Below are 25,836 nucleotides of genomic sequence, written 5' to 3' on the forward strand. Positions count from 1 at the left end.
AGAAAAAGCAAGTCAGTTAATGAAAGAAGCATGTATACCGAAGAGGCCCTCAGTTTACATCGTTACTGCTTCAGGGAATTGTTCTGAACTCGTTGTACACTCTCACATACCGAATTATTTCTGGTGCACACTTAGTTTAAGTGCTGATCTTCTACTGATGGGCTTTTACCTCCTCGCAGAAGCGGCTGTAGCCGATCCGCGTTACCGGCTGCAGTGCGTGTAAAGACCTTAAGGATAAGTACCCCATCTCTGCAGCATGAATAAACATATTTTGCATGCTACTCAAAATCGCTGTAAAACGGACGATTGTCCAGCCGAGAGAACTCATCAACCAGATCGGACCATGCCGTGTGCCAGTTACCGAACGGCGCTGCATTCCCAGTCATTCGTCACTGGCATAAACAACACCGTTGAAGCCCTAGCTGCCTTCTCATCGTTGACACCACCCGAAACTAGACGGAACAAGACCATCTCAGGTCTGAAATAGGTCTCGTGGCGATACGTTAACGCTGAGGCCATTGCTTCAGGCGTTCAAAGCGATGTCATTATCTATTTTCATAGCATGTTGTTGGTCCCGTCATTGCGAAGATGGCTCAAAGCCACCCGATTTTTAAGGTCTTTGTGCACCCCTTAAGCATGTAGAAATTTTGACAAACCTGAATAAAATTGAGATCAAGCTGGGCTGGAGAATTGGACTACTCCTGAGCACACCCATAAAAAGTGTTTTTTGGGACACCCTGGTGTGCACACACAACGCATAGAAAAACCCCAAGTTCAGTTGCGGGTATTCACAAATCATTCCAAGAAGTGGCTCATTGTTTGATTCGGCATAATTACAACAGAACTCTGAATGGAATTTAAAAACATGTCAACAACACGACCACATTTGCACATCATTAACCATTGAGTCCTACACACCACTTCATCAAAAACGAAAGCATTTGATGAAAATGCAAACCATGAACACATGCTGAACAACGAGAAGCAGATTACATTTACACAGTTGGACATTGTAAGCCGTCTAGCCTGGTGCGAAGTGCATTGCAAGTGCGAGAGGCGGTGATGGTCTGCGGGAGGCGGCTCCGGGATACGGCCGCGCGATGGAAAAATGTCCCTGCTCGCCACCGACAGGCGTAGAGATGGCAGGTCACGGACGTCCGCCGCTGCGGCCCGGGTGACACGCTGGCATGCGGGGGCCGTAGGGTGAACAGGGGCCGGATCGCCACCGGAGCCTGCCAGTCATGTACGGCTCTGAGTACAGCGAGGCCATCGCGGTGGCTGATAAGGTCACTAACACCGCGCCAGGGCAGCACGTGAACAGTTGCCGCCGTTGGATCTCGCCGATGAGCATCGGTGACGATGCTGGCCCCAAAGTGTATCACCTCTTGCACTCTGTGTAGGCGACACGTTGCAGCCCTACTCCAGACCGAGAGGCAGCATAGAAGATGCGGGAAAACACGGCACTGGACGAAAAGTTTAGGAACTTCGAACGTGAGGTGACAAATTTTATGCAAGCAGAAAAAGATGGTGTTGCACTTTCAGACAACGTGGGATATGTGCATGTCCCAGAAAGGGAACATTCACTAGTTACCCCCAGCATCTTCACGTACGGCGAGAGCGGTAAGTTGTCGAGTGCTAAAAAGGAGAAAGGCTGTTTTGGTGGAACTATTTGAAGAGAGTTCGATGAAAATTAGGATTGTATGACTTGGATGGCTTCTTCCTGTCGGGATTTCAAAACGGATAGTGGGTCTAGATGAGCACAGTTTAGCAGTTTGGTGTCGTCAGCGTAGGACACCAGACGCCCGCGAGGGATTTAATATGGAAGGTCGCTCGTGAAGATGTGGAAGAGGATGGCACCGACCAGTATGGAAGCGATACCTGGGCTGACTGAAGCGAAGTCCCAGCTAAATTTGTCGGCCTTTTTACGGGCAGGTCCTCAGTGGCGCCCTTACCCCGCTTCACTAGCCGGAAAGCGAAGGTTTTAATGCTTCACCAGAAACCAGCACTGTCGGTGAGCGTGGCATCGCACAAGAAAAAGCACCTCGACTTCGCAAAGTGGCCTTCCACTCGTTCCGAAGGCTTCTGAAAGCCGATAGGTCGGTTTCGGCCGGAGATTCGGGCCAACACAACGCATTATCGAAGCATTCGCTACCTGTTTTTGGCATCTCAGAAGTCCAGCACGGTTATCATGTACCCCAACTACCGTCGGCAGACTCGCTCGCTTTGTTACTGGGCCGAGACGAGATAACACGCACTGTCCAAAGAACACGACGTTGCGTTTACCGGACGACATTCATGGCGGCACAGGGCCTTGGCAGCGAGCCAAGGTTACCGGCGCGCTCTGGTCAGTAGTCTGTGTAACATTCATGGGCGACGGAACGGTCCCCGAGACGGCCGTTCGCCTGCAACGGTCGTGGGGCCGTCAACTGAAGCGACTGAGAGTGTCTGGGGACGGCAGGCGTCTCGCACGCGAGTAGGCGTCGCCATGGATACGGAGGTGGACGCGGATGAAGTGGCGGCGCGGCGGGAGCAGCAGCAGCGGGAGATGGCGGCCATGTTGGACCAGCTTAAGCCGCCGGACGACTGGAAGCTGCTGCCGGCCGACCCCAACTACAAGAACCAGCTGCAGTGCCACTACCGCTACCGCGGCACCGTGTTCACCAATTTCCACCTCGCCTCGGGCTTACTGGAGCTCTGGGAACGTTTCCAGGCAAGTCCCAAGGACGTCATCGTAGCCAGCTTTCCCAAGTCGGGCACCACCTGGCTGCAGGAGTTGGTTTGGCGGGTTGTGCACGGCGAGACAGGCGTCAACAGCGGCGGCGGCGCCCCACTCGAGGACCGCTACCCCTTTCTGGAGACAGCCACTTCGGACGTGATGAAGACGCCATCGATCCACCAGATGGCGAATCCGCGCCTCATCAAGACGCACCTGCCTTACGACCTACTGCCCCCCAGCGTGCACACCAGCGACGCCAAGGTGCTGTACGTCACACGTGACCCCCGCGACGTCTGCGTCTCCTACTACCACTACTGCCGCATGGTCAACTCCATGGAGTACCGCGGTACCTTCCAGCAGTTCCGCGGCAGCTTTGTGCGAGGTGAGGTGATGTTCGCGCCTTACCGTGAGCACGTGCAGGGCTACCTGCGTCACGCCGACACCGTGCTGTGCGTGACGTACGAGCAGCTGCACGCTGACCGCGCGGCCGTCGTCCGTCGAGTGGCCGCCTTCCTGGAGCGGCCCGTGACCGACGCCGAGGCCGAGAGTATCGCGCGTCACACCAGCTTCGAAGCCATGAAGGAGAACCCCGGCACCAACTACCGCCACTGGGAGAAGACCGGCATGGTAAACGTGGGCTCGGAGGGCACCTTCATGCGCAAGGGCCAGGTGGGCGACTGGAAGAAGCTATTTCACTGAGGAGGAGGGTGCGGCTTTCCTGAAGTGGGCGAAACAGCCGGTCTGAGGCTGCTCAGTAGGATGTCCCGCAGTAAAGCTTTTTGGAAAGTTTTGGGTGCTCATGACTAACCTGGGTCTTTGGCTCGAGGCGAGTTCAGACCTGTGTTTTATTTCTATACAATATGGGCGTGTGCTTAGGCGGTGCACAAAGAGTAACATGTTTGGTAGCGTTAAGTTATTTTCGGCCTGTCGCAGCAAACAAAACGTTTTTAAAATAGACCTTGACATCGTCTTGGTTGCTTGAAATGAGGTTGTTAGCGCACGCTTAGGATGCTGATTCTATGATTTGAACCAAAACATCGAAGTGGTGTCTTCACCGAAGGGGAGGACTTTTTTAGAGGCAGCATGAGTGTCAAAGTAATTCTCGCAAATGTTTTGTCTAAAGGTGTGAATATACGTAGGGTGCGAACACAACATTTGCCCTCTTTTTAGCCCCATCTGATCTTACTTCGATCTCCGTACTCTTTGCTGTACCTCGGCCAAAGAGGAAGAAAAAGCAAGTCAGTTAATTTAAACAATGTGCATACCGAACGGACCCTCAGTTTACATCGTTACTGCTTCAGGGAATTGTTTTGAGCTCGTTGTACACTATCTCACACCGGATGATGTCCGGCGCACGCTTATTTTAAGTGCTGATCTTCTACCGATGAGCTTTCACACCCTCGCAGAAGCCGCTGTAGCTGATCCCTGTTTCCGGCTGCAGTGAGTGTGAAGATCTTAAGCATTAGTACACCCTTTCTGCAGCATGGATAAACATTCTTTGCACGCCGCTCAACATCACTGTAAATCGGATGTTCGTGCAGCCAAGAGAACTCATCAACCAGGTCGGACAATGCCGTGTGCCAGTTACCGAACGGCGCTGCATCCTCAAAATCATTCGTCACTGGCATAGACAACACCGTTGAAGCCCTAGCTGTCTTCTCATTACTGTCGACACCACCCGAAAATAGACAGAACAAGACCATCTCAGGTCAGAAATAGGCCTCGTGGCGACACGTTGACACTGAGGCCATTGTTTTCTGGCATTATCCATTTTTATAGCATGATGTTGGCCCGTCAGTGCGAAGATGGCTCAAAGGCACCCGATTGTGAGTTATTTCGGCACTCCTTAAGCGTGCGGGAATTTTGGCAAACCTGAAAAGATTGCCATCACCCTGGGCTGGAGAACTGGACTTGTCCTGAGCACCACCACAAGAAGTGCTTTCTGGGACACCCAGATGTGCACACACAACCCATAGACAGTCCCCAAGCTCACTTGACAGTATTCACAGATCATTCCAACAAGTTGCTCATTGTTTGATTCGGCATAATTACGACAATGCTCTGAGTGGAATTCAAAAACATGACAACAACACGACCACATTTGCACAACATTAACCATTTAGTCCTACACACCGCTTCGTCAAAAACGAAAGCATTTGATGAAAATGCAAACCATGAACACGTCCTGAACAACGAGAAGCAGATTACATTTACGCAGTTGGACATTGTAAACCCTCTAGCCTGGTGCGAAGTGCATTGCAAGTGCGAGAGGCGGTGATGGTCTGCGGGAGGCGGCTCCGGGATACGGCCGCGCGATGGAAAAATGTCCCTGCTCGCCACCGACAGGCGTAGAGATGGCAGGTCACGGGCGTGCGCCGCTGCGGCCCGGGTGACACGCTGGCATGCGGGGGCCGTAGGGTGAACAGGGGCCGGATCGCGACCGGAGCCCGCCAGTCGTTAACGGCTCTGAATGGAGCGAGATCCCGATGGAGGGTGACACGGTCACTAACGCCGCGCCAGGGCGGCACGTGAACAGTTGCCTTCATTGAATCTCGCCGATGAGCATCGGTGACGATGCTGGCCCCGAAGTGTATCACCTCTTGCACTCTGTGTAGGTGACACGCTGCAGCTCCACTCCAGACCGAGAGGTAGCATAGAAGATGAGGGAAAACACGGCACTGGACGAAAGGTTTAGGAACTTCGAGCGTGAGGTGACAAATTTTATGCAAGCAGAAAAGCATGGTATTGCACTTTGTGACAACGTGGGACACGTGCATGCCCCAGGAACATTCATTAGTTGCCACCAGCATCTTTACGTACGGGGAGAGCGGTAAGTTGTCGAGTGCTAAAAAGGAGAAGAGCTGTTTTTGTGGAACGATTTGAAGGGAGTTCCACGAGCATTAGAATTGTATAACTTGGATGACTTCTTCCTGTCGAGATTTCAAAACGGATAGTTGGTATGGATGAGCACAGTTTAGCAGTTTGGTGTCGTTAGCATAGAACACTGGACTATCGCGAGGGGTGTAATATGGAAGGTCGCTCGTGAAAATGTGGAAGAGGATGACACCGACCAGTATGGAAGCGATACTTGGGCTGACGGAAGCGAAGTCCCGGCTAAATTTATCGACCCTTTTACGGGCAGGTCCTCAGTGGCACCCCCACCCCGCTTCACTAGCCGGAAAGCGAAGGTTTTAATGCTTCACCAGAAACCAGCACGGTCGGTGAGCGTGGCATCGCACAAAAAAAAAACACCTCGACCTCGCAAAGTGGCCTTCCACCCGTTCCGAAGGCTTCTGAAAGCCGATAGGTCGGCTTCGGCCGGGGATTCGGCCAACACAACGCATTATCGAAGCATTCGCTACCTGTTTTTGGCTCCTCAGAAGTCCAGTACGGTTATCAGGTACCTCAACTGCCGTCGGCAGACAAGCCCGCTTTGTTAATGGGCCGAGACGAGATGACATGCGCTGTCCAAAGTACACCACGTTACATTTGCCAGACGACATTCCTGGCGGCACAGGGGCTTGGCAGCGAGTCAAGATTGCCGTCGCGCGCTGGTCAGTAGTTTCATAACATTCATGAGCGACGGAACGGTCCCCGAGACGGCCGTTCGCCTACAACGGTCGTGAGGCTGCCAGCTGAAGCGACTGAGAGTGTCTGGGGACGGCAGGCGTCTCGCACGCGAGTAGGCGTCGCCATGGATACGGAGGTGGACGCGGATGAAGTGGCGGCGCGGCAAGAGCGACAGCGGCGGGAGATGGCGGCCATGTTGGACCAGCTGAAGCCGCCGGACGACTGGAAGCTGCTGCCGGCCGACCCTAACTACAAGTACCCGCTGGTGCGCTTCTACCGCTACCGTGGCACCGTGCTCAGCAACTTCCTCCTGCTCTGTGGCTTCCTGGAAAGCTGGGAACGTTTCCAGGCGCGTCCCAAGGACATCATCGTAGCCAGCTTTCCCAAGTCGGGCACCACCTGGCTACAGGAGTTGGTTTGGCGGGTTGTGCACGGCGAGACAGGCGTCAACAGCGGCGGCGGCGCCCCACTCGAGTATCGCTTCCCCCTTCTGGACGCACCCTCTGGGGATGTCATGAGGATGACACCCGTCCACGACATGGAGGATCCGCGCCTCATCAAGACGCACCTGCCTTACGACCTGCTGCCCCCCAGCGTGCACACCAGCGAACGCCAAGGTGCTGTACGTCTCGCGTGACCCCCGCGACGTCTGCGTCTCCTACTACCACTTCTGCCGCATGGTCAACTACGGGGAGTACCGCGGTACCTTCCAACAGTTCCGCGACAGCTTCGTGCGTGGTGAGTTGCTGTACGCGCCTTACCGTGAGCACGTGCAGGGCTACCTGCGTCACGCCGACACCGTGCTGTGCGTGACGTACGAGCAGCTGCACGCTGACCGCGCGGCCGTCGTCCGTCGAGTGGCCGCCTTCCTGGAGCGGCCCGTGACCGACGCCGAGGCCGAGAGTATCGCGCGTCACACCAGCTTCGAAGCCATGAAGGAGAACCCCGGCACCAACTACCGCCACTGGGAGAAGACCGGCATGGTAAACGTGGGCGTGGAGGGCACCTTCATGCGCAAGGGCCAGGTGGGCGACTGGAAGAACTACTTCACTGAGGAGGAGGGCGTCGCTTTCCTGAAGTGGGCGAAGCAGCCGGTCTGAGGCTACTCAGTAGGATGTCCCAGAGTAAACCGTTTGGGAAAATGATGGGTGTTCTTGACTGGGGTTGCTCTTCCGTTCAAGGCGAGTTCAGGAGTGTTTTGTTGACAAAATTGACGCATGCTAAGGCGGCACACAATGAGTTCAAAATTCGATAGTTTTAAGTCATGTTCGGTTTGCCGTGGCCAACAAATCAATATGAACTTGGACATAGGCATCGTGCTTGGTGCTTGCGATTATGCCCTCAGCGTACCTTACCGATTCTGTTTTCTTTAACCATTACATCAAGCTGGTGTCGTCACGCAAGGAGATTACGTTTTTTGTGAGGGGCAGCACTTTTTAACATAGGTTAGCGTATTTTTAACTGTTTCGAGATGGGTGTCGAACAAATCCTCGCAAATATTTTATCTCAATTGCATGAAAATATACGGATATTACCAGACAAGTTACTTTACACGTTTCGTGACAAGGCGTGGGAGGACAATCCAGAGCGTTATCAAGCCTTGCACGTTACCAGACAAGAGTCGGGAGGACAATCCATAGCATAAGCATGCGTTGCCGTTACCAAACAAGAGTTTGGAGGACAATCCATGGCATTAGCACGCATCGCCGTTACCAGACAAGAGTTCGGAGGGACAGTCCATAGCATTAGCACGCCTTGCACGTTACCAGACAAGAGTTGGGAGGACAATCCGTAGCGTTAGCACGCCTTGCACGTTACCAGACAAGGGCTGGGAGGACGATCCACAGCACTAGCACGCGTTGTATGTTACCAAACAAGAGTTGGGAGGACAATCCATAGCGTTAGCACGCGTTGCCGTTACCAGACAAGAGTTGGGGGGACAATCCGTAGCGTTATCACGCCTTGCACGTTACCAGACAAGAGTTGGGAGGACAATCCGTAGCGTTATCACGCCTTGCACGTTACCCAACAGGGGCTGGGAGGACAATCTCAATACCTACCTGCAGGTGAAGGGTTGTGTGTTAAAGCCGGCGTTATCAAGCCAGAACGATCTGGGTACTGTGCAATCTCCTGGCGAAAGCCCGTTGGGTCTCTGCGTAGACAGGTAACGACTGTTACGGATGACACGACGGAACGGTTCCTCACACGACAGGCGTTATTGTGACGACAGATGCACGGACGAAGAGACCAGCGGATGTAGACAACAAAGATGGAAAATGTACGGGAAGGCCGTTGTGTCGTATACAAATGATTGTCAGACATTCAAATAGTCAGACTGGAGATAACAAGCGAACACTAACCAGGGCTTCCGTATATTGTAGACTCAGAGAATAAAAGCCTGTACGCTTCGTAGTAGAGGCATCCAAGATGGGGTGAACAGCAATAAATAAACAGTTGATTTTTTCCAAACGGGAGTGTCTGATATCGAATAATAGTGCGCTGCAATAAGCTGATCATTTCCATCAAAGATCACACATTGCATGCACTTTAGAAGAAAATCACCTTGACTTGAAATGAAAAGGCATTCCTCCACAGGACAAACGAAATTAAATGGACGAAATCCGGGGAGAAATCAGGTCTTGGGGGTAGGTTAGGTCAACATTTTCGGCTGCACCTTCGCCCCCCCCCCCCCCCCCGGATAACAGGGGCACGGTGCACCAAGATAGAAGACGTCTGCCTGCCAGAATGAGGTGGAAATGCGCTGTCAAAGGAATTCCTTCTAAGTTGGGAGAGGGAATCAGCTTGGATTATGACTCTCCTGTCAACGCGCAGTTGGCTGTTGTGTTTGTGTTTTTGTGTTGGGAGTTTGGGGGTCAGCCCCCCTTCTGACCCCCCCCCCCCGTTGTTCCCACGACCCTGGGAAAATGTCTCTTTTTTAAGCTGAGCTTTGCTGCTTCTGTGCGTGTCCAGAGGGCCACCCCTACTGACATTAATAATGTCGCGTGTCGCGGATATTATAGTGCAGCAGCGAGTGACAAGAAGGCCGTGGGTTCAAGCGTAGCCTCATCCAAAACTTTTGTGGTTCTCCGTAGCAATCTACGACTGCCTGAAGTTGCATGTGCCATTAAAGCAAAATAGTTATAGTCATGGCGTATGCCGTCAGGTGTCCTGGCCCGCCTCACGTGGTGGGAGTACTCGTGGGACATCATGGAGCCGGTGACGTATTTCGTCACCTACGGCACCGCGATGGCAGCCTACGCCTACTTCGTGGTCACCAAGCAGGTGGGAAAAGAACACAAGAGTTTGGCGTTTTTCGGCTGACATGTTCTGCATGAGGTACACGGTTTGACCTCTTTAGAATGCAGGAAAGCCACGGAAGTCATGCTAAGCGCATGTATTGCTCGCTGGCAAATATATTTAATCGCCCTCCTACCTTAGTGCTAATTCTGATGGCGCTTTACTTTTGGAAGAAATACTTTGCTACACTTCCATTATGAAATATCTTTGCCTTGTCTATGTTGCACCATCGATTTAGCAGTTTGCTTGTTCGAGACGTGATGTGGTGTGACCTATAGTGTGTGCCAGTATCACTTGGTCCAGTTCCAGCAGTATCCGTGAGATTTCCTTATGTGTGCGCGCTCACCATGTCGATCATTGTTATCATACCTTACTCCTATTTTCTGAAGACACCGAATATGCGGCTTCCATTTGCATCTTCCCCCAGGCGAAATGTACGGCGTGCCCAAGGCCGTCCGACCTCTCACATATCCCGCGGTCCCTCCCGCAGGACTACGTGCTTCCGGACGTGAAGGACCGCTCGTTCCTTCTCTCCTTCTACAAGCGGAGCAGGAAGGGCGGCCTGGACGTGAGGAAATACAACGATCTGAAGGACGCGATGTACGGGCTGGAGCGAGACCTCCGTCGGCTGCGGGACCCGCTGCAGGTCCGTGACCCCTGCACCGTCCTCCCGCAAGGGTCGGGTACCCCTGCACAGGCGGGCTCTGACGATATACAGCGGAGGATTTCAGTGGTTTGACGGTCCGGTGGAACGTGTTTTGTAGGTTCTTACCTATTTTTTGAGAATTTGACTCTATAAAGCATCATGCGTAGCTGGATACTGAAATATTAAAAGCACGTACTTCAAAATCTCTACTGCTGTAAGCATGGTTTCTTCTTCGTTGCTTATTGGCGGTTCGTTTCACCGCACTGTGCTATGGAGAACAAAACAAACAAAAAGAAAAACAAAAACAGACGTCCATACCAATGCATACCTCTAACCCGAGGGAATTGCAAACCATCCCTTGCCTCAAACTTCCTCGCTTTCCCTTGTCCTTTGAGGTGTACCTTCTGCCGTTTCCAGAAGCTCCCACACCTCCGCGAAGGTTGGATCCTGCCCTTCTACCCCGGCTCCTGGCGGCAGGAGCTGCTTCCTCACTCCTTGTCCTTGTCCAGGCCGAGCAGCATGGTAAGAACGCCATATAGTCCTCAGCAGCTGAGTGCGTCGTAAAGCCCCAACGACATGACACACAAGACCGCCCGACGCTCTGTGCGCTTTTCCGCTGTGCGCTTGTGGTGCAGATTTTCGGTTGATGATGAACTGGGCATAGATACAGCGTTTGAGTGGTTTCGTCGCTTGGTTTTCACGGTATCGATGTTCGGCTGATCGAAGTCTATACCGTGGGGCGTTAACCCGCGTTAACAAGCTCACTCACAAAACGGTAGCATGCTCACTCCGCCGCTGGTGAACGAAACACTAGTTACACCGAAAATGAGGCGAGCACAATGCTCCAGCCAAGAAATGAAAGAAGGTTATGTGATTTATCCAAGTGGGTTCCGCAGTGGCGGTTTGCGTTTGTTGGCTTTTTTGTAGTTTGCTGGTGTTTTTCGCTCTTGTAAGTGGTTATTCGTTAAGGTTTGCGTCCCGTGAGATTTTGGTTGCGATCAGTTCTCGGGGTTACACTACGCTATCTCGTTCACGGTGCGGTGTTAAGGCAGGTTCTCTGGCGAAACTGCGGGCACGAGCGTGAAAATTGCAAGTCGTGTCAGTGGATTGGAAGCCCAGGTCGCCCCCGCCGCGGGGCCACCCGGAGTTGTCTTGGCTTTATCTAGCACGCAAAGACGTGTCGTTATTACACCACCGCGACTTTGTCTCTGAGAGACATGCCACAACTCGATGACATGCGGAGCCTAGCGGACGAAGCGCCAGGCTTCGGAGAGGAGGGTCCGTTTTCTTCTCCCGTTTGTACCCTGTTTCCAAAGTGGTCGAAAGGGCGCTGATAATCTCAGAAGGTGTGGCCGGCTAGGGCATCCTCAACTCAGCGATGCCACGGCCTCTGAGCACCTCATCTTGCTCTGATGCTGATTTTGGTTGTGTTTCTCTTTGCAGATGCACTTGCCGCCCGCGCACCTTGAGAAACCGATCAACACGCAGTTTAGCCTCAACTCGCTTCTGTCTATGCTCAAGAACAAGCCGAAGAGCACGTGAGACGTGCTGTCCTGACGTCCTGGGCCTCGGACCGCACCGCCGCTGGTGGGGACTATACACCGTCGCGTCCGGCGAGCCCGTGCCAGAGGCGGGACCAGACGCGCGCCATGCACGCTGGGCGTGTCAGAGGCCGTACACATTGTGCCTGTGTTGAACGCGGGGCTCGCGTCGGGACGGTGCTGCGCCACTGTCAGAGGCGGTACGCGCTAGGCATGGATGGACTTCGCGCCTGTCGGAGGCCGTACGCCTGGCGCATACATACGTAGCGTGCGTGTCAGAGGCGGTACCCGACTGGGGGCGGCGTGGATTTCAGCTCTGGACTCGCGCTCGGCGCCGGAGACTGAGTGGCCATCGTCTGTCACGTGACTGTTCACGTGGGCGACGTGTCGTGTGATTGCGTGTCACGTGGCCTGCGTTTGAGTCACGCGACCGAGCTGGACGGTGTTTTGAGTCGGTTCCAGCGTTCTTCCGGGTTGTGTGCGGGGCGTGATGAGGTCACCTGATGCGGTGCCTGAGGGCTTATGTCAAACCAGTGCGGGCAGGGCAACGGTTTCCGGCGCGCTCTCGTTTCGAATTCAGAATCGGTGCGGGCGGAGCTCTGTTGAACTTTCGTTCGCCGGCTGCGCGGCTTGATAGGCCTGCGGTTTCTGGACAGTTTCATACTCGAGTGGCGTCGATCGTTGAAAACTGTTGTTTCCGGCAACGGTAGCTTCCGATGAATGTCACGTGGACGTCGCGTGAAAATGAGAGAAAGGCGCTTGCAGTTGAACGGTTGACGGTTGAATTGTGACAATACTGCTATGCGGCGACGCGGACCTTGACCTCAGCAGGGTGTTCAGACTACCTCTTGGTGCTGGAGCAGTTTCGTTTCTAACCTAGCGTGGGTCACCTTTCCTAGGAACCAGCTACTGTCGCACAGACACAAACAACACTAGTTTTTTCTCTATAATGTTCGTGTGATCTTCGGTGGAAATGACCAGTTCCTTTTAGCGTTCTGTCATTCCAGATTTGGCACTCCCGTTTAGTGGAAATAGCTAATTTTGTATTTGTTTTTGTTCATCGCGTCTTGGTTGCCTTTCCTGTGGCCCATGCATGCGCTTACTTTCTCAGTTTATGACTTAGGGAAGTTTTGGTAGTGTCAGTCTGGTATCTCCAGTCTGACAGTTGGCAGTCAGTTATATGTTCGACAGACCGTCCTTTTTGTATATCTCTCATTATCCTTGTCTTTTTCCACTGGTCTTCTCGTCCGTGCATCTGCCATCCCCGTGATTTCTGTCATGTGCAGCACTGGGCCGTCATATTTTCCGTGGCAGTCGTTACCTATTCTATGCGGAATCCCAACCGGCCTTCTTCCCAGCCCTTTGCCAGCAGGCAGGTGTTGAATCTATCCTCCAGACCCTGCCTGGTGGCGCGCAAAGCGTGCTAACGTTATGAGTTGTCCTCCCAGCGTTTGTGTGGTAGCCAGCGTTATGCGATTGACTGACCCGTGGTGGCCCATCGTGTATGAAGCTTCCTGCCAAGGACCCGACCTTTGCGAATAGCGCTCTTTCCCGAACAAAGAAGTGAATACCGCACAAAGTTCATCAGCGCTGACAACTCTCCTAGCCCTGCTCCCTTTGCTTCGGTGTGCGTTATCTATTTCACCGTGCTATCCTGCCTGTGGTTCTGGTCTACCGATGGCGATGGTGCCCATCGCCATCGGCGGTGGCGGTTATTGCCATCAATGGGCCATCGCCCATCGCGTGTGCCTGCCTTTCCGATGATTTCACGTGACCAGACCAACAGAACCAGCACCTCTACAGCATTGCCCAGGCTGTCGCCCCGTTTCGGTGGTGGTAACCTGGTGACTTTCTGACCAGCTTTGACGCACCGCGCTGAGAGTCTCGTTGGGGCTCATTGCGGTCCTAGTTAAAAACCTAATTTACGTTTGAATACCAGTCCATGGGTCCTGCTAGCCTAACTTGCCTGTCTAATTTGCGTACTTTGCGTACTTTGCGTACTTTGCCTGCTCCCAGGAGTTTGTTTTATAATGCCCCTAATCCCACGCTTGCAGTCTTGGGACCCGGACGCTTTCGCCCAGCGATAAGCATGCATCCCCGCACTGTTGCGAGCTGTGTAGGACAAACGGAGTAATATCTTACCGGTGCTGAGGCGTCATCCTGCGCATGCGCTGAGCGGCCATCTTGACTCCCACGTTCGCGCGTTCGTTCTGACCTTCGGGCGGTTGAAAGTCGCGACCGTTGACCCGCGTGCAGCGGACGCCGTATGGAGACACCTGGACGGACTGTGACGGTGCATGCTGCACCGTCTGGCAGCGCGCGGGGCGGATGTTCTCAGGCCTTCTCTGCAATGTCCCAAAGCCGCAAGCTTCTGTCATGTTGGCTGATGTTGTGGGGGAGCTGCGTCTGGACCTAGGGGAAATGTTATGCTAAACGGCGTTTACCAAGAGGAGCGTGTGATGTTGACGCCATGCCGACGTGGAACTTGACCTGGGGACTCGTTGTACCGACTTCCGGACAAGCTTCGGGGCTTTGGGGGACAAGTCATACGGACGGGTGGCTCCTCCTTGACGTGACCTTGACCTGGTCTTCACCTTGACCCGGCAAGATGCGACACACTTCCCCAGATGAGAAGGGTTCATCCCAGTGACAGGAAAAGCCGAAGTAGGTGGCCCCTACGACCGACTGTGTGATCAGTTATCGCGAAGCTGGGAGTGGGCGTGCACATTTGGGTTGCCGCGCGGTGATGACCGCGAACGTGAAGCGTGACGATCACCACCGCCGTCGGATCGTGATCGCGGTGAAGAGCTCCGGTGTCGACGTCCAGCACGTGGGCATCCGTTTCTTGTGGTTGTTGGAAGCGTGCTCGGCCGGTGTGTGACGCGCGAGTTGTGTCATTTCGACGGCGCGGGCGGTCGTGGGAAGTTCTTTGTGTGTGCTGGGTCGTGATGTGACGGCGTGGAGGGGCTCTGGGGTTTGGAAACTGCCTGCGACGTGGAGGATGTCCGGTAGAGCTGCCGACGCCCGCCTGAGTCCGCGCCGGCAGTTCTACCTGGACGTCGGTCTTCTCCGCGTCGACTCGGCGAGTTGCTCTTCGTCGCCCCCAGCAGCTTTTTGCCGTGTTGGTGCTCTTCTGACCAGCTCAAAACGAATGGAGGCCTTTTCGCGTTGATATCCGAGTTAGGTGTTGGTGTGTTCAGGGTTAACCCGCCGCTGTTCGTCGTCAGTGTGTTTAATTGGGACTGACTGGCGTGGCTCTGAGCTGTGGACAGTTGCTTTAGCATTGGATGCAGCATGGATGCAGCAATGCTCCGAAGTCATTTGTTATGTTTCAGTATCCGTGTAATACGTCTGTTCTCCCAGCGTCTCGCTGTTTGGTTCTCCTGGGTTTGTAAGTGATGGATCAGCAACCAACTCCTGAATAACCTCTGAGGACGGAACGTTAGATAGCATGCCTTCAATACGCTACCGGTACACTACCGATGGTGTGGTACTGCAGCTGCTAAGGTACCATACCGCTTAGGTGTGCTACACACTAAACTACATTTCTAAGATACAGGTACTGAGGTGCTACGCAACCGGTAGAGCGCCTCACAGTTGTGTTTTCATAATTTGCGCCGGCCGTGCGTTCAGTAGAATTCTAAATGTTGGAAAAACTAAGAGTGTCCGCAACTAAAAGTAGGAACAGGTGTGTGAGTCGATACAACTCCGCGTAACGGTCATCTTAACCGGGTGACGCTGTGCGACTACTCTGCTCGATTCGTCTTGTATCTATAGTTTGTTCGTTTGCGGCCTTAGTTTGTGCTTGTCGACGTTCGTTTTGTGTGGGGCTTGGCGGGGTATCCACGTGCATTCCCTCTCGTGACTAGTGATTGGGACACTTATCAGGTGTTGAGAAGCGTGCCGCCCGTCGTTGTCGAGCTCACGACGCGTGCCGTCTGTCGTTGAGCTCACAACACGTACCGCCTGTCGTTGTTGAGCTTACGACGCGTGCCGCCTGTCGTTGAGCTCACGACGCGTGTCGCCTGTCGTTGTTGAGCTCATGACACGACGTTGCCCTGGTACGACACCTTACCGGATGAGCTTTCCCTCGATCCTTTCCCTTTCCGCGTAGGTTGGCGGTCGAAAGCCTAAATTGTGTGACAATGTCTCTCTGAGGCACAATGAATGCCGTTCGTGATGCACGTTTCGCGTCCGAAATACTTTCTCTTTGCCCGAGGATCGAACCCGGGACCTCCCGCTCCAGACCGTCTTACACACTCCTCCGGCCCCGTTCGGACCCAAATGAAATAAAGGGGAAGAGCTGACTTGGGTTGCGCTTTGCGAACGGGCGAGTGGCTGTAACAGTCCTGGAGTGAGCCGCGGCCGTGGTGTTCGATTGTGCGCCGCTCCTGGCGATTGGTGACCCACGCTGGTGACTTGTGAGTGGTGACGGGCGGTTCTGGTGCTCCGAGTGGTGCGAGATGAGTCTCGGACGCCATCCGGGGACTTGGGAGCCGCCGTTTCCGGTGTTACTACGTTGATCCGCACGGAATACACGATAAACCGACCGTTTCGTAGACCGGTTTTTTCTTGCCGGAAGATGGCGCTGCGCTACGACTATGTCGAAGAATGAACTGGTGCCGGTTTGGGAGGCCTGAATAGGATTCGGCTGAAGCTGGGCTGCCTACCCTGTCGTTCACCTGTTGATCTGGTAGCGTGCTGGACTGCCTGTGCCGCCAGCGACATATCGCAGCTGTTCACTCTGACTCAATTGCAACAGGATCTTCAAGAGGAGGGGGGGGGGGGGGGGGGGGGGCGGAGTTCCGGTAAAAACGCATCACACCCATTGTCAACTCTGTCAGGAACCATCTGTGGTGAAAATAAAAATGCGGGCACAAGGGGTGGGGGAATGGGGGGAGCGGTAGCTTGGCTGCGCCCCTGTCATAACCAAATCTGATGTCCCCTGATCATGACCTCTATTCTCAACGACGACGGGTGGAACTTCTGGACTAGGGGGACGGATGAACCAGCACAGTTTGCGAACTTGACCCCATGGACCCCAAAGCGTAGGTCTGACGGGAGTTGGCGGTGGAATGTCGGCGAGGCGTTGTGGGTCCAATGCACTACGATGGTCTACGCCGCCAGCGAGAGGGGCGGGCTTGGCAACAGGGCTGGCAGCAGCTGATACGAAGGACGGTTTCAAGGTCATCGATCAGGGGCGTGGTCACAGTTGGGAGCATCTTTTGGTGAGGTGCGGATGAAACCGGCGGTTTTCCAACTCCATATGGATCACTTCCTTTTTATCTTTGCTGTATCTCGCCCCGCCCATCCAGCACCGCCATCTACCTGCTCCACCGATTTCTCGTACCTGACGCCGCCCCTGCTGCCTGGCGTCGCGTCCCACGGCTTCGCCGACGACCAGCGGCGGGCCACGTGTGTGTGGCGGCGGTACGGAGGAAGGCATCTGCAGAGACCAAGCCGGAGCCGGGTGCTGACCTGACGATGTCGCGACCCCGCCTTCTCGTGACCCGACCTGACATTCCACCGGAGGCGCTTGCCATGCTTCGGGAGAGGTAGGTCGCGCCCAGCGGCGCACCCAGGCTTTTCCTGAGGTGGGCGGGGGGGGGGGGGCTATGCCTCCCGCTTTCCCTCCCCTCACTTCAGATGGCCCTCAACGGCAAGCGGGCCGGCTTGCGTTCTGTTTTCTGTCAGTCACTGCAACGATGCAAGTTTGAATAAGTTCTGGAGGTGCCAAGGTGGCCTCGGGCTTTTTTCGTTCGCCCGAGGCGTTTGGGATGAATGTGTTCTGGAAGTCCCCTGAGGCAACCGATGCTAAGAAAACCGATACGCGGGTCGTTTCCACGTGTCTCTGAGTCGCCAAATTAGGTAAGGCAGAAAGCGGCAGTGCGAGTGCGTGGCAGGGGAAGAACAGGTAGGGCAAGTGACGGTCAGGGAAAGGAAGATAGGGGAAGTGGCGGTCAGGAAAAGGAAGATAGGGAAGTGCCCGTTAGGGAATGCGCAGATAGGAGAGGTGACAGACGGTGACTGAAGTGACTGACAGGGAAAAACAGATAGGATAAGCGACGGACAGGGAAAGAACATGTAGAAGTGGCAGGCAGAGAAAGAGCATATAGAAGTGACGGACAGGGAAGGAGCTATAGAAGTGGCGGCCAGGGAAAGGACATATGTGAAGTGATGGTGAGAGAAAGAACAGGTAGCAAAAGTGAGGGACAGGGAGAGCTCAAATAGGAGAAGTGACGGCAGAGCCACAGAACCGGCCGGAAGGAGGCCGTCTGCGCTGAGGGGCCCCAGCCCCATTCCTCCCAGCCGGGGTGTCCCACCATCCATGCCGGCAGGCGGCGGCGCCACGATTTGTACGCACGGTACACGCTTAGGGGCGTTGGGGGAGGGGGAGCGTACATTCCACCCAGGCCGCCGAAATTCACTTGACACCGATCATGTCCGGCGTGTCAGCCGCAATGCGACACTGGTTTCGGCACAGCACACCGTAATTTCGAGCGCTAAGAGGTTGGTGAAGGTCGGCACCACTTTCAGCGCATGAAGAGCCAAAGTTCAAGGAATTCCGATCCTGCAAAATTCATTGCAGGGTTAAATTTTCATCAAACTTACCAAGCAAGAGTGTTTTTCGTTAATTCATTCGAAGCACGTAAGCTTGGTCTGAGTTCGGCGCTCGTGCGCGCCAGGTTTGGCGTACCGTTGTGAAGTCGCCCCGTGCTGTGGGCAGATTTTTTTAGCAGGCCGGCATTCTGCAGTCGTCACGATGTCACATTGTCCCACTCGTGAAAACTTGACTTTATCGTGGGATACATGTAAGGAACTGGTATTGAACGTTTGGTTGGCCATTTTGGTCACGGTCATGACAAATGCCTTTTGGTTATTGTATTGTGCGTGTTATGCATGGCATGTTTTGTTCCGTTCGTCGGTGTGTGTGTGTTATAGTTACGAAATAGTTGTTTCTGATTGTGGTGTGTAGGCTTCGGGCGGAGATGCTCCTGCGACGTGTCCTGGCAGCATTGTACGGTTTGTTTCGTCTTTATCGTGCCAGCATTTTCAAAATGAAACACATTTATCCGACGACTCAAAAATAACGGGCAGCCCTCCGGATCACGCAGAGTCCTCCAGCAATTGCATCCATGGCCTCTGCCATGCCGAGCTCTCGAAATTAGCAGCCGTCGAGTCTCGCGGACTTTGGCCGGGTCCGTCTTCCGTGGCTGATCAAGTGCGGATGGTCTCGCTGTGAAAATACACAACTAGCCGCGAGTGCTGGCCCCTATCTGGCCCTGGTCGCGCCGAACGCTATCTCGTATTGCGAGGTCGGCGTACTTGGCCGTCGCCACGGCAACGAGACGCGCAACTCACAGGTAGTGCGCCCGGGAACAGCGCGTGTATTGTCGCTTGTTGTCGCGCATTCAAATTGTTGTCGCGCATTCAACAAAGTTGCTGAACACACGCGCAGGCGGCGCATGTCTGCCGCCCGGTGCTCACTTGCACGACAGTGACCCACACTGTAGCAAGAAACGGCAGTGAGAATGGCCAGAGACGTTCGACCATGGCAGACTACGTTCGCAGCGTGGGGAATCAGTTTTGCTAGTGAATCCATGATGGCTCGCGAGACGGTGAAAGTTACCCACTTCGATAAATTTACCAGTGCACCGCCTAGTGACACGATCTTCGGACGTCCAATGCCACTTGCTTTTGGCACACTGATAGGGTTTTATTTGGCACTAGACTTGTACACTGACGATCTTTTGAGGCACAGGGTCGTATGATGACGTCATTTGATGTCCGTGTTCGTCCGAAGACGTCATTTAAGGTCCATGCTCGTCTGATGACGTCATTTAAAACGTCTGTTCCCCGGCAGGTGTGACGTCACAACCTGGGATCATCCGCGGCCCGTGGACAGGTCGTTCTTCCTGGACCACGTTAAGGGTGTCGACGGCCTCTTTTGCATGGTCACAGAGAAAATCGACAAAGAGCTACTGGATGCAGCGGGTGAGTTCAGCCGCGATCTCACTCAATCTTACTCAATCCCAATCAATCGGTAGGGAACGGGAGGCGAGAAATGTACGGCCAAATATGTCTCCACCGATTGATTCAAATCTGGATTTCTGCGGCGATTTGGCCGATTCGTGTTAGGAGTTCAGGGCGCTGACTTAATCGAGAAGGCTGGGCATGGGGGAGAGGCTGCCATAAGGAACTGATGGTGACACATATCCAAGGTAGTTAATGCGCACCAAAACCACGGATGGAACTGTCAGTTCGTAGGTACTCCGGACGGTGTAGAAGCCCGCAAACTTGCGATACGACACATCTGAAAAATGTGATTTTTTTCATATTGCTACTACCTTTAGCGCACTGCTTTCCACCCGTTAAAGTGTGTGCAGGTGACAAACGCCGCGCACTAGAATGGACTTGTGATTTAGTTTCCTTCGGTCTTATTTGCACGGAGGTCACTTTATCTGTGCCATCGATGTAATAGTTCGTACTATTCGACGTTGAACAACTAATATCTGTCGATGCCTCATGGTCACTAGTCGAGCTAGCTGACTGTAAAGCCTTTGAAGCCGGGGTGTATTTTCCTATTCAGTTTTGATCGTCAGCTTAGCTGGACGTATACTGTATTTAACTAAACACGCACGAATGCGGCAGTACTTTTCGTTTTCCGAAATCGTTTCATCGATTGTGGGAGGGATGCGATAGTCCGTTACTGTGACTTTGTTTTCAGGTCCTTCTCTCAAGGTTATCGGTACGATGTCGGTGGGCCACGACCACATCGACCTGAATGAGGTCAAGGCCAGGGGCATCAAGGTAGGTGGATAACTTCACATTTTCGCCGCCTCTTTTTGGGTGAACGGAAGTGGTGGCCCGTTGTTTGACTTCGCTGAGGTTAAAAAAGAAGCTAGTTTGGTGAAAATAGGGGAACGCACAGATATCTGTTCACTTCAGTTAGGTTTGGAAGTGGACCTATTCCGCACATCGACACGTTTAATTTGTGGCTGCAGTGCGTCGGGACAGCTTTGTTGCTTAGCCAGGACCCAGTGTTGTTCAACATGTGCACAGTGCACAGACGTGACCTTTGTGTCTAATGCATATTACTGGCATCCTTCCCCAGATCATTACATGACCGAGGTGCTCTACTTAAAATTATCGCGATGAATGGCGGCGGGGCGAAGTGAATTATTGTGGCTTCGTTTTTTTAAGGGGAGTGTTTTGCATTTATATGGGATTTGGAACTGAACTAGCCATCTTGAAGACATTTCGGTGCTGTTCACAATCTTGCCTTTCTTGAGACCTAAATCCCTCTAGCTTCTGAGCTACACGCTCGCAAAAATGGGGAAAGGTATGTCGTGGAGAATGTTTCAAAGTCACCTTGACATTCATGACGTCATAATGCAGTCATTCAAATCGTACCATTCCATAAGCCATGCGATGATCAAGGCCAGACCAAGTGTTATTGTTGAAGTGTTTATATATGGCGGTCGTGAGCGCGATTTCCAGATACAACGGCCGCTAATGGACTCTCGATCAATGTTGTGAAAAGCACGAGGACGTAATCAAACCATGACACATTGAGGAGCGCATTGACTAAGCAGGGAATTGTGCCGCCTGGAGCAGTCTTCTCCACCAAAAAACATGCCAATAGTGATAGGTGGTCTTGTCAAGCCATATCTGATGCTTGCTTCAATATCCTCACATTTGAAGCATTTCATCCAACACTGGCCTCAGATCATACTCGTAGGGCACGCCGTTTAATGGCGTTTCAAAATGTTCTTTGTTCTGGTGCCGTTCTCAGCCATGCGGTCACAAGGCGGCTCAGTCATGGCTCTGCATGGCACAATAAGAATCATTTAATACCGTAATGTGACCGAAAGGCCTCAGCAAAAATCTATCAGTCCTTAATCTGCGAAAATGCTGCGCTTGCATGGTTTGATCGCTGCAGCAAGCCACACTGGGAGAGGACTCTGATGCATCATTGCAAGGCCATCGCTGATTAAAAGGTGTAAAATAAGGGACAGTTAATGACGAAATGATATTTAGAATTCTTATTTATGCCGGTTGTTCTTAAGAAGAATATAAGATGTGTTGTTTTGTCTCAGCCCGTTCTCAGGTGGGCTTTGCTCCGAACGTGCCATTTTCAGATGAGCCAAGGCTTTCGTGTGTTCTCGGCACGTTCTCAGGTGGGCTTTACTCTTAATATGCTGTTCTCAGATGAGCCTGACCATCCGTGGGTTCTCGACATGTTCTCAGGTGGGTTTTACTCCAAACGTGTTGACGGACTCCACCGCCGAGCTGGCGGTGGCGCTTCTTCTGATGACCGCCCGGCGTCTGGTGGAGGCCAGAGACCAGATCACTAAGTACGTGACGGCCTGAGCACAGATGGAATGAAAGCCCCCCCCCCCCCGAACACAGTACGAAATTCACTGGCATATCAAGTACGCAGCGGTTTGTACATAGGTGGAGTGAGAACATGTTTTCCTGCCTCCCCGAAAAAGACGGGATGTACTCATGTATCATTCGTTGCGTCCTCATGGAGGTCATCAACCACGAGCGGAGAACCATGGGAGAGAAGTAAAAGCCATATTATAACGTTTCATCAGATCTGCGGGATGATAGCTTCATGTTTGCACATCGTTTTTGTGTAAACAGGATGTTTCAAGCTTTCGAGCATTTACTACGCAAACATTGTGACACATTAGTGTATTGGAAACATAGAACACACATGTTCGAGAAACGTGTGCAATGGAAATGTGCGTTGCAATGCAATTGCAAATATGTAAGCAATCCAAATGTGTAATGCATGCAAAAGGGCAATGAAAATGCTGAACAATGCAAATGACATGTATTACTTTTGAAGTAGTGAGTAGAGAGTCGAATTAAATTTCTCCCACTGGGTCAGCCATCGAAATCCTGACTTATTCAGAAAGATGTGGAGAAATTAGGTATTCTTGATCAAATCTCAAGCGTGTGATGTGACAGTAAGTGAAAGGTACAAGAGCGGTGGGAACCTTTAAAGCTATCCCTTTACATGTAAGCTCTCTGGGCAATGCATGTTCAAGAGGAAGCTTAAGAGGCAATGGTCTTTAATGGCAATGGAAGCTTAAGAGGCAATGGTTTTTAATGGCAATGGAAGCTTAAGAGGCAATGGTCTTTAATGGCAATGGAAGCTTAAGAGGCAATGGTTTTTAATGGCAATGGAAGCTTAAGAGGCAATGGTCTTTAATGGCAATGGAAGCTTAAGAGGCAATGGTCTTCCACCATTCATCCGTAACTTCATGTCTTCCCTGTTCATATTCTGTGTCCCACCGTAAAGCACGCTTATAAACGCTCTTTGACGCATATGCCACGTGGTGGCTGTGCCATGGTTATAAATAGCTATACCAGGTGGCTGTCCAGACAGTTCGTGTTTTTAGTGACACGGGCTGTACCGTGGTTATATATGGTTATACCAGGTGGCTCTCCAGACAGTTCGTGTGTTTAGTGACACAGAATGCATGCCTGCGGAACTAGGTCAAGGCCGAAGCGACTGGAGCTCGAGCTTGCAGCTTACGCTGCGCCCCTCCTGAGCGGCATTGCGGTTAGTCGTAGCCCTGACACCGCGCCAGATAATCGCGGTGCCAGGGCTGTCTGGCTAATCGGGGGCACTTAGGGAACTCGAGGCGGCTGCGGCCGGGGAAGACATCGCCAGGCATGTGATGACGGGTGTTGTGGGATTGCGGGGTTGAGCTTCCGAGGGGACGGGTGGTGCGAGGCTGAGGAACGACCTTCCGACTGCGTTAGAGGTTATGGGATGTTAGAAAGCAGTTGCCAAAGATGATGTGGGCGCTGGTGCACGTCACGAGTGAGTCCGGTGTTGCGCGTCACCAGTGACTCACCCGTGCGTTTCACCAGTGACTCACAGGGTTGCGTGCCACCAGTGCATCCAGGGTTGCGCGTCACCAGTGACTCACCAGTGCACGTCACCAGTGACTCCAGGATTGGAGCACCCGAATCGAATCACCAAATAGCCCCACAGGATTTCTTAAGTCAGTCCCCAGTGCCTTCGTTGGTTAGCAGTGTAACGCCTTAAGCGCCGTAACGATGGCCTCGCCCACCCGCCTTCCCCACGGGCCGCTCCCCAGGAGCCGTTCCCCGCGGGCCGTTCCCTGCGGGCCGTCTGCTCGCGCGCTCAAGCCTGTGTGACGCAGCCGCTTCTGGCTGGCGGCGCGCGGTCGCCCCGCCCCAGGCGCGTGCGTGACATGTCCGTGACCTCTGTTGGCAGCGGCGGCTGGGCGGGCTGCGCCTGGAGCCCCTTGTGGATGTGCGGTCAGGGGCTGGCTGGCAGCACCGCAGGTAACTGGACGGCTGCTGTTATCAAGGCCTTACAACGTTTGGGCCCTGTTGGGCCTTGGGCCTCATTGGGGCTTCACGACGTGGGGGCCATGTCGTTGGGGTCTTACGATGCACTCAGCTGCTAAGGCCTACCGTGGTGTCGCTCCCTCTCAACCCGGTGGAAGGGCGGACACCGCGGGTATTTGAACCCCGTACCTGTACTTTGTCAGACACGGAACCCAACCGCTGGGCTGCCGAACCCCGTGACTGGCTCAGCGGGCGGGCGCGTGTGCCGCACGAGCATGCGACACGAGCGTGCGACACCGTGCGACAATTGTGCCGCTGGGCCGATTTCGCGGAGCACAAGCACAACATACAGGCCTCCAGCTGTCACTGCTTCTTTCTTTACATGCGTAGCATATAGCGTATACATTTTTTCGTGTTATGTGCGCGCAATTTCTTTGTCAGTTACAGACGTGCACCATGTATACGACAGAGGTGTCAGTTTGTTCGGCACCCGCGCGAGACAGTTTTGACCACGTGCTTACTTTTAAGTTCTCCAGGTGACGCTTGCGCGCATGCAGAGGCTATCCTGATTCCTCAAGTCCAGTGAATTAAAGGGCTGATCTGGTGACATGAAGCGAGGTCGTGTCCTCGGGGAGGGGGAATGTCACCGGAACGAAGCGTCTCAAGAAGGGCGTGCCATGCCCGTAAACCCAGCGCCGCCGGGACGCTAGTTGGTGCAGCGTTAATGCCGCGGCTGGGCGATTTCTCTCTTCGAAGATTTCCACGCGGCCGCGGAGTCTTAGGTTGCTGCTGAAATTGCCACAACATACTGACGCAAAATTACCGTTGTAGTCGACGCGTCCCAAAACACCAACAAACAACTACGCCGCAACAACCTAGCTCACATGTATTTCCCCTCTTGTTATCAAACCTGTTTAAAGTACAGATCATCACCACTCTGGTATGTCTTGCGCAGTGCTCATGCGCATTACTGCACGCTCCCGCCGCGTGCATACTATTCCTGCGCATCTCTTCAGCACCGCGATGAGAGGGATAAACGATTTCGTCCCTCCGTGACCTTTGACAGCCTTGACACGTGACCTCCGCGTGCAGGAATCGTCGGTTTGGGCAGAATCGGGCAGGGTGTGGCCGCCCGTCTACGTCCGTTTAATGTCAGCAAGATTCTCTACACGGGACGTACGGAGAAACCGGAAGGTATGGGGGCGTCTTCCGCCGCGTCAAATAATACCGTCACTGTGGTGGTGACCGTTGACATGTTTGTACTTTGATGTGAAGTGAGACTTAGAATTTCTGACCACGAGCACTTCGCTGAGAAGATTCAAATATGTGTGATGGGTTTCAAAGTAGGGTGTTTGACATAAATGCTCGCGCGCACATTATTGTAAGATAAATCTCACGCGCTCGCGCTCGCTCTCGCTCTCGCTCTCACCCTGGCTCTAGCGCTCGCTCTCGCCCTGGCTCTCGTGCTCGCTTTTGCTCTCACTCTCGCTCTCGCTCTCACTCTCGCTCTCGCTCTCACTCTCACTCTCGCTCTCTCGCTCTCTCGCTCTCTCGCTCTCTCGCTCTCTCGCTCTCTCGCTCTCTCGCTCTCTCGCTCTCTCGCTCTCTCGCTCTCTCGCGTCTCTCCTCTCTCGCTCTCCTCGCTCTCTCGCTCTCTCGCATCTCGCGCTCCTCGCTCTCGCGCTCGCTCGCTCTCTCGCTCTCGCGCTCTCTAGCTCTCTCGCTCT

General features: G+C 53.5%; 2 protein-coding genes and 1 pseudogene across 2 annotated transcripts in view; all 3 read left to right on the forward strand.

Annotated features, from left to right (window-relative positions):
* The window catches only part of MCU (mitochondrial calcium uniporter), a gene marked incomplete at its 5' end in the record, with an annotated part of 30,110 nt that extends 13,781 nt beyond the window's left edge, over nt 1–16,329 (forward strand). Inside the window, 3 exon segments of the mRNA XM_037228328.1 lie at nt 9,450–9,568; nt 10,074–10,229; nt 11,673–16,329. Coding sequence (XP_037084223.1) covers nt 9,450–9,568; nt 10,074–10,229; nt 11,673–11,771 — 374 coding nt within the window.
* On the forward strand, nt 6,273–8,926 carry LOC119104606 (sulfotransferase family cytosolic 1B member 1-like; annotated as a pseudogene).
* Nucleotides 16,330–17,179: 850 nt separating the features above from the next.
* Nucleotides 17,180–25,836, forward strand: part of LOC119104871 (glyoxylate reductase/hydroxypyruvate reductase) — a gene marked incomplete in the record, with an annotated part of 11,039 nt that continues 2,382 nt past the window's right edge. The window contains 6 exon segments of the mRNA XM_037228604.1: nt 17,180–17,325; nt 19,635–19,765; nt 20,499–20,581; nt 22,022–22,128; nt 24,033–24,103; nt 25,202–25,303. Of these exon segments, the coding sequence (XP_037084499.1) occupies nt 17,255–17,325; nt 19,635–19,765; nt 20,499–20,581; nt 22,022–22,128; nt 24,033–24,103; nt 25,202–25,303 (565 nt within the window).

The sequence above is a fragment of the Pollicipes pollicipes genome, unplaced genomic scaffold, assembly GCF_011947565.3.
Source record: "Pollicipes pollicipes isolate AB1234 unplaced genomic scaffold, Ppol_2.1 Scaffold_6052;HRSCAF=7182_pilon_pilon_pilon, whole genome shotgun sequence".
NCBI lineage: Eukaryota > Metazoa > Arthropoda > Thecostraca > Pollicipedomorpha > Pollicipedidae > Pollicipes > Pollicipes pollicipes.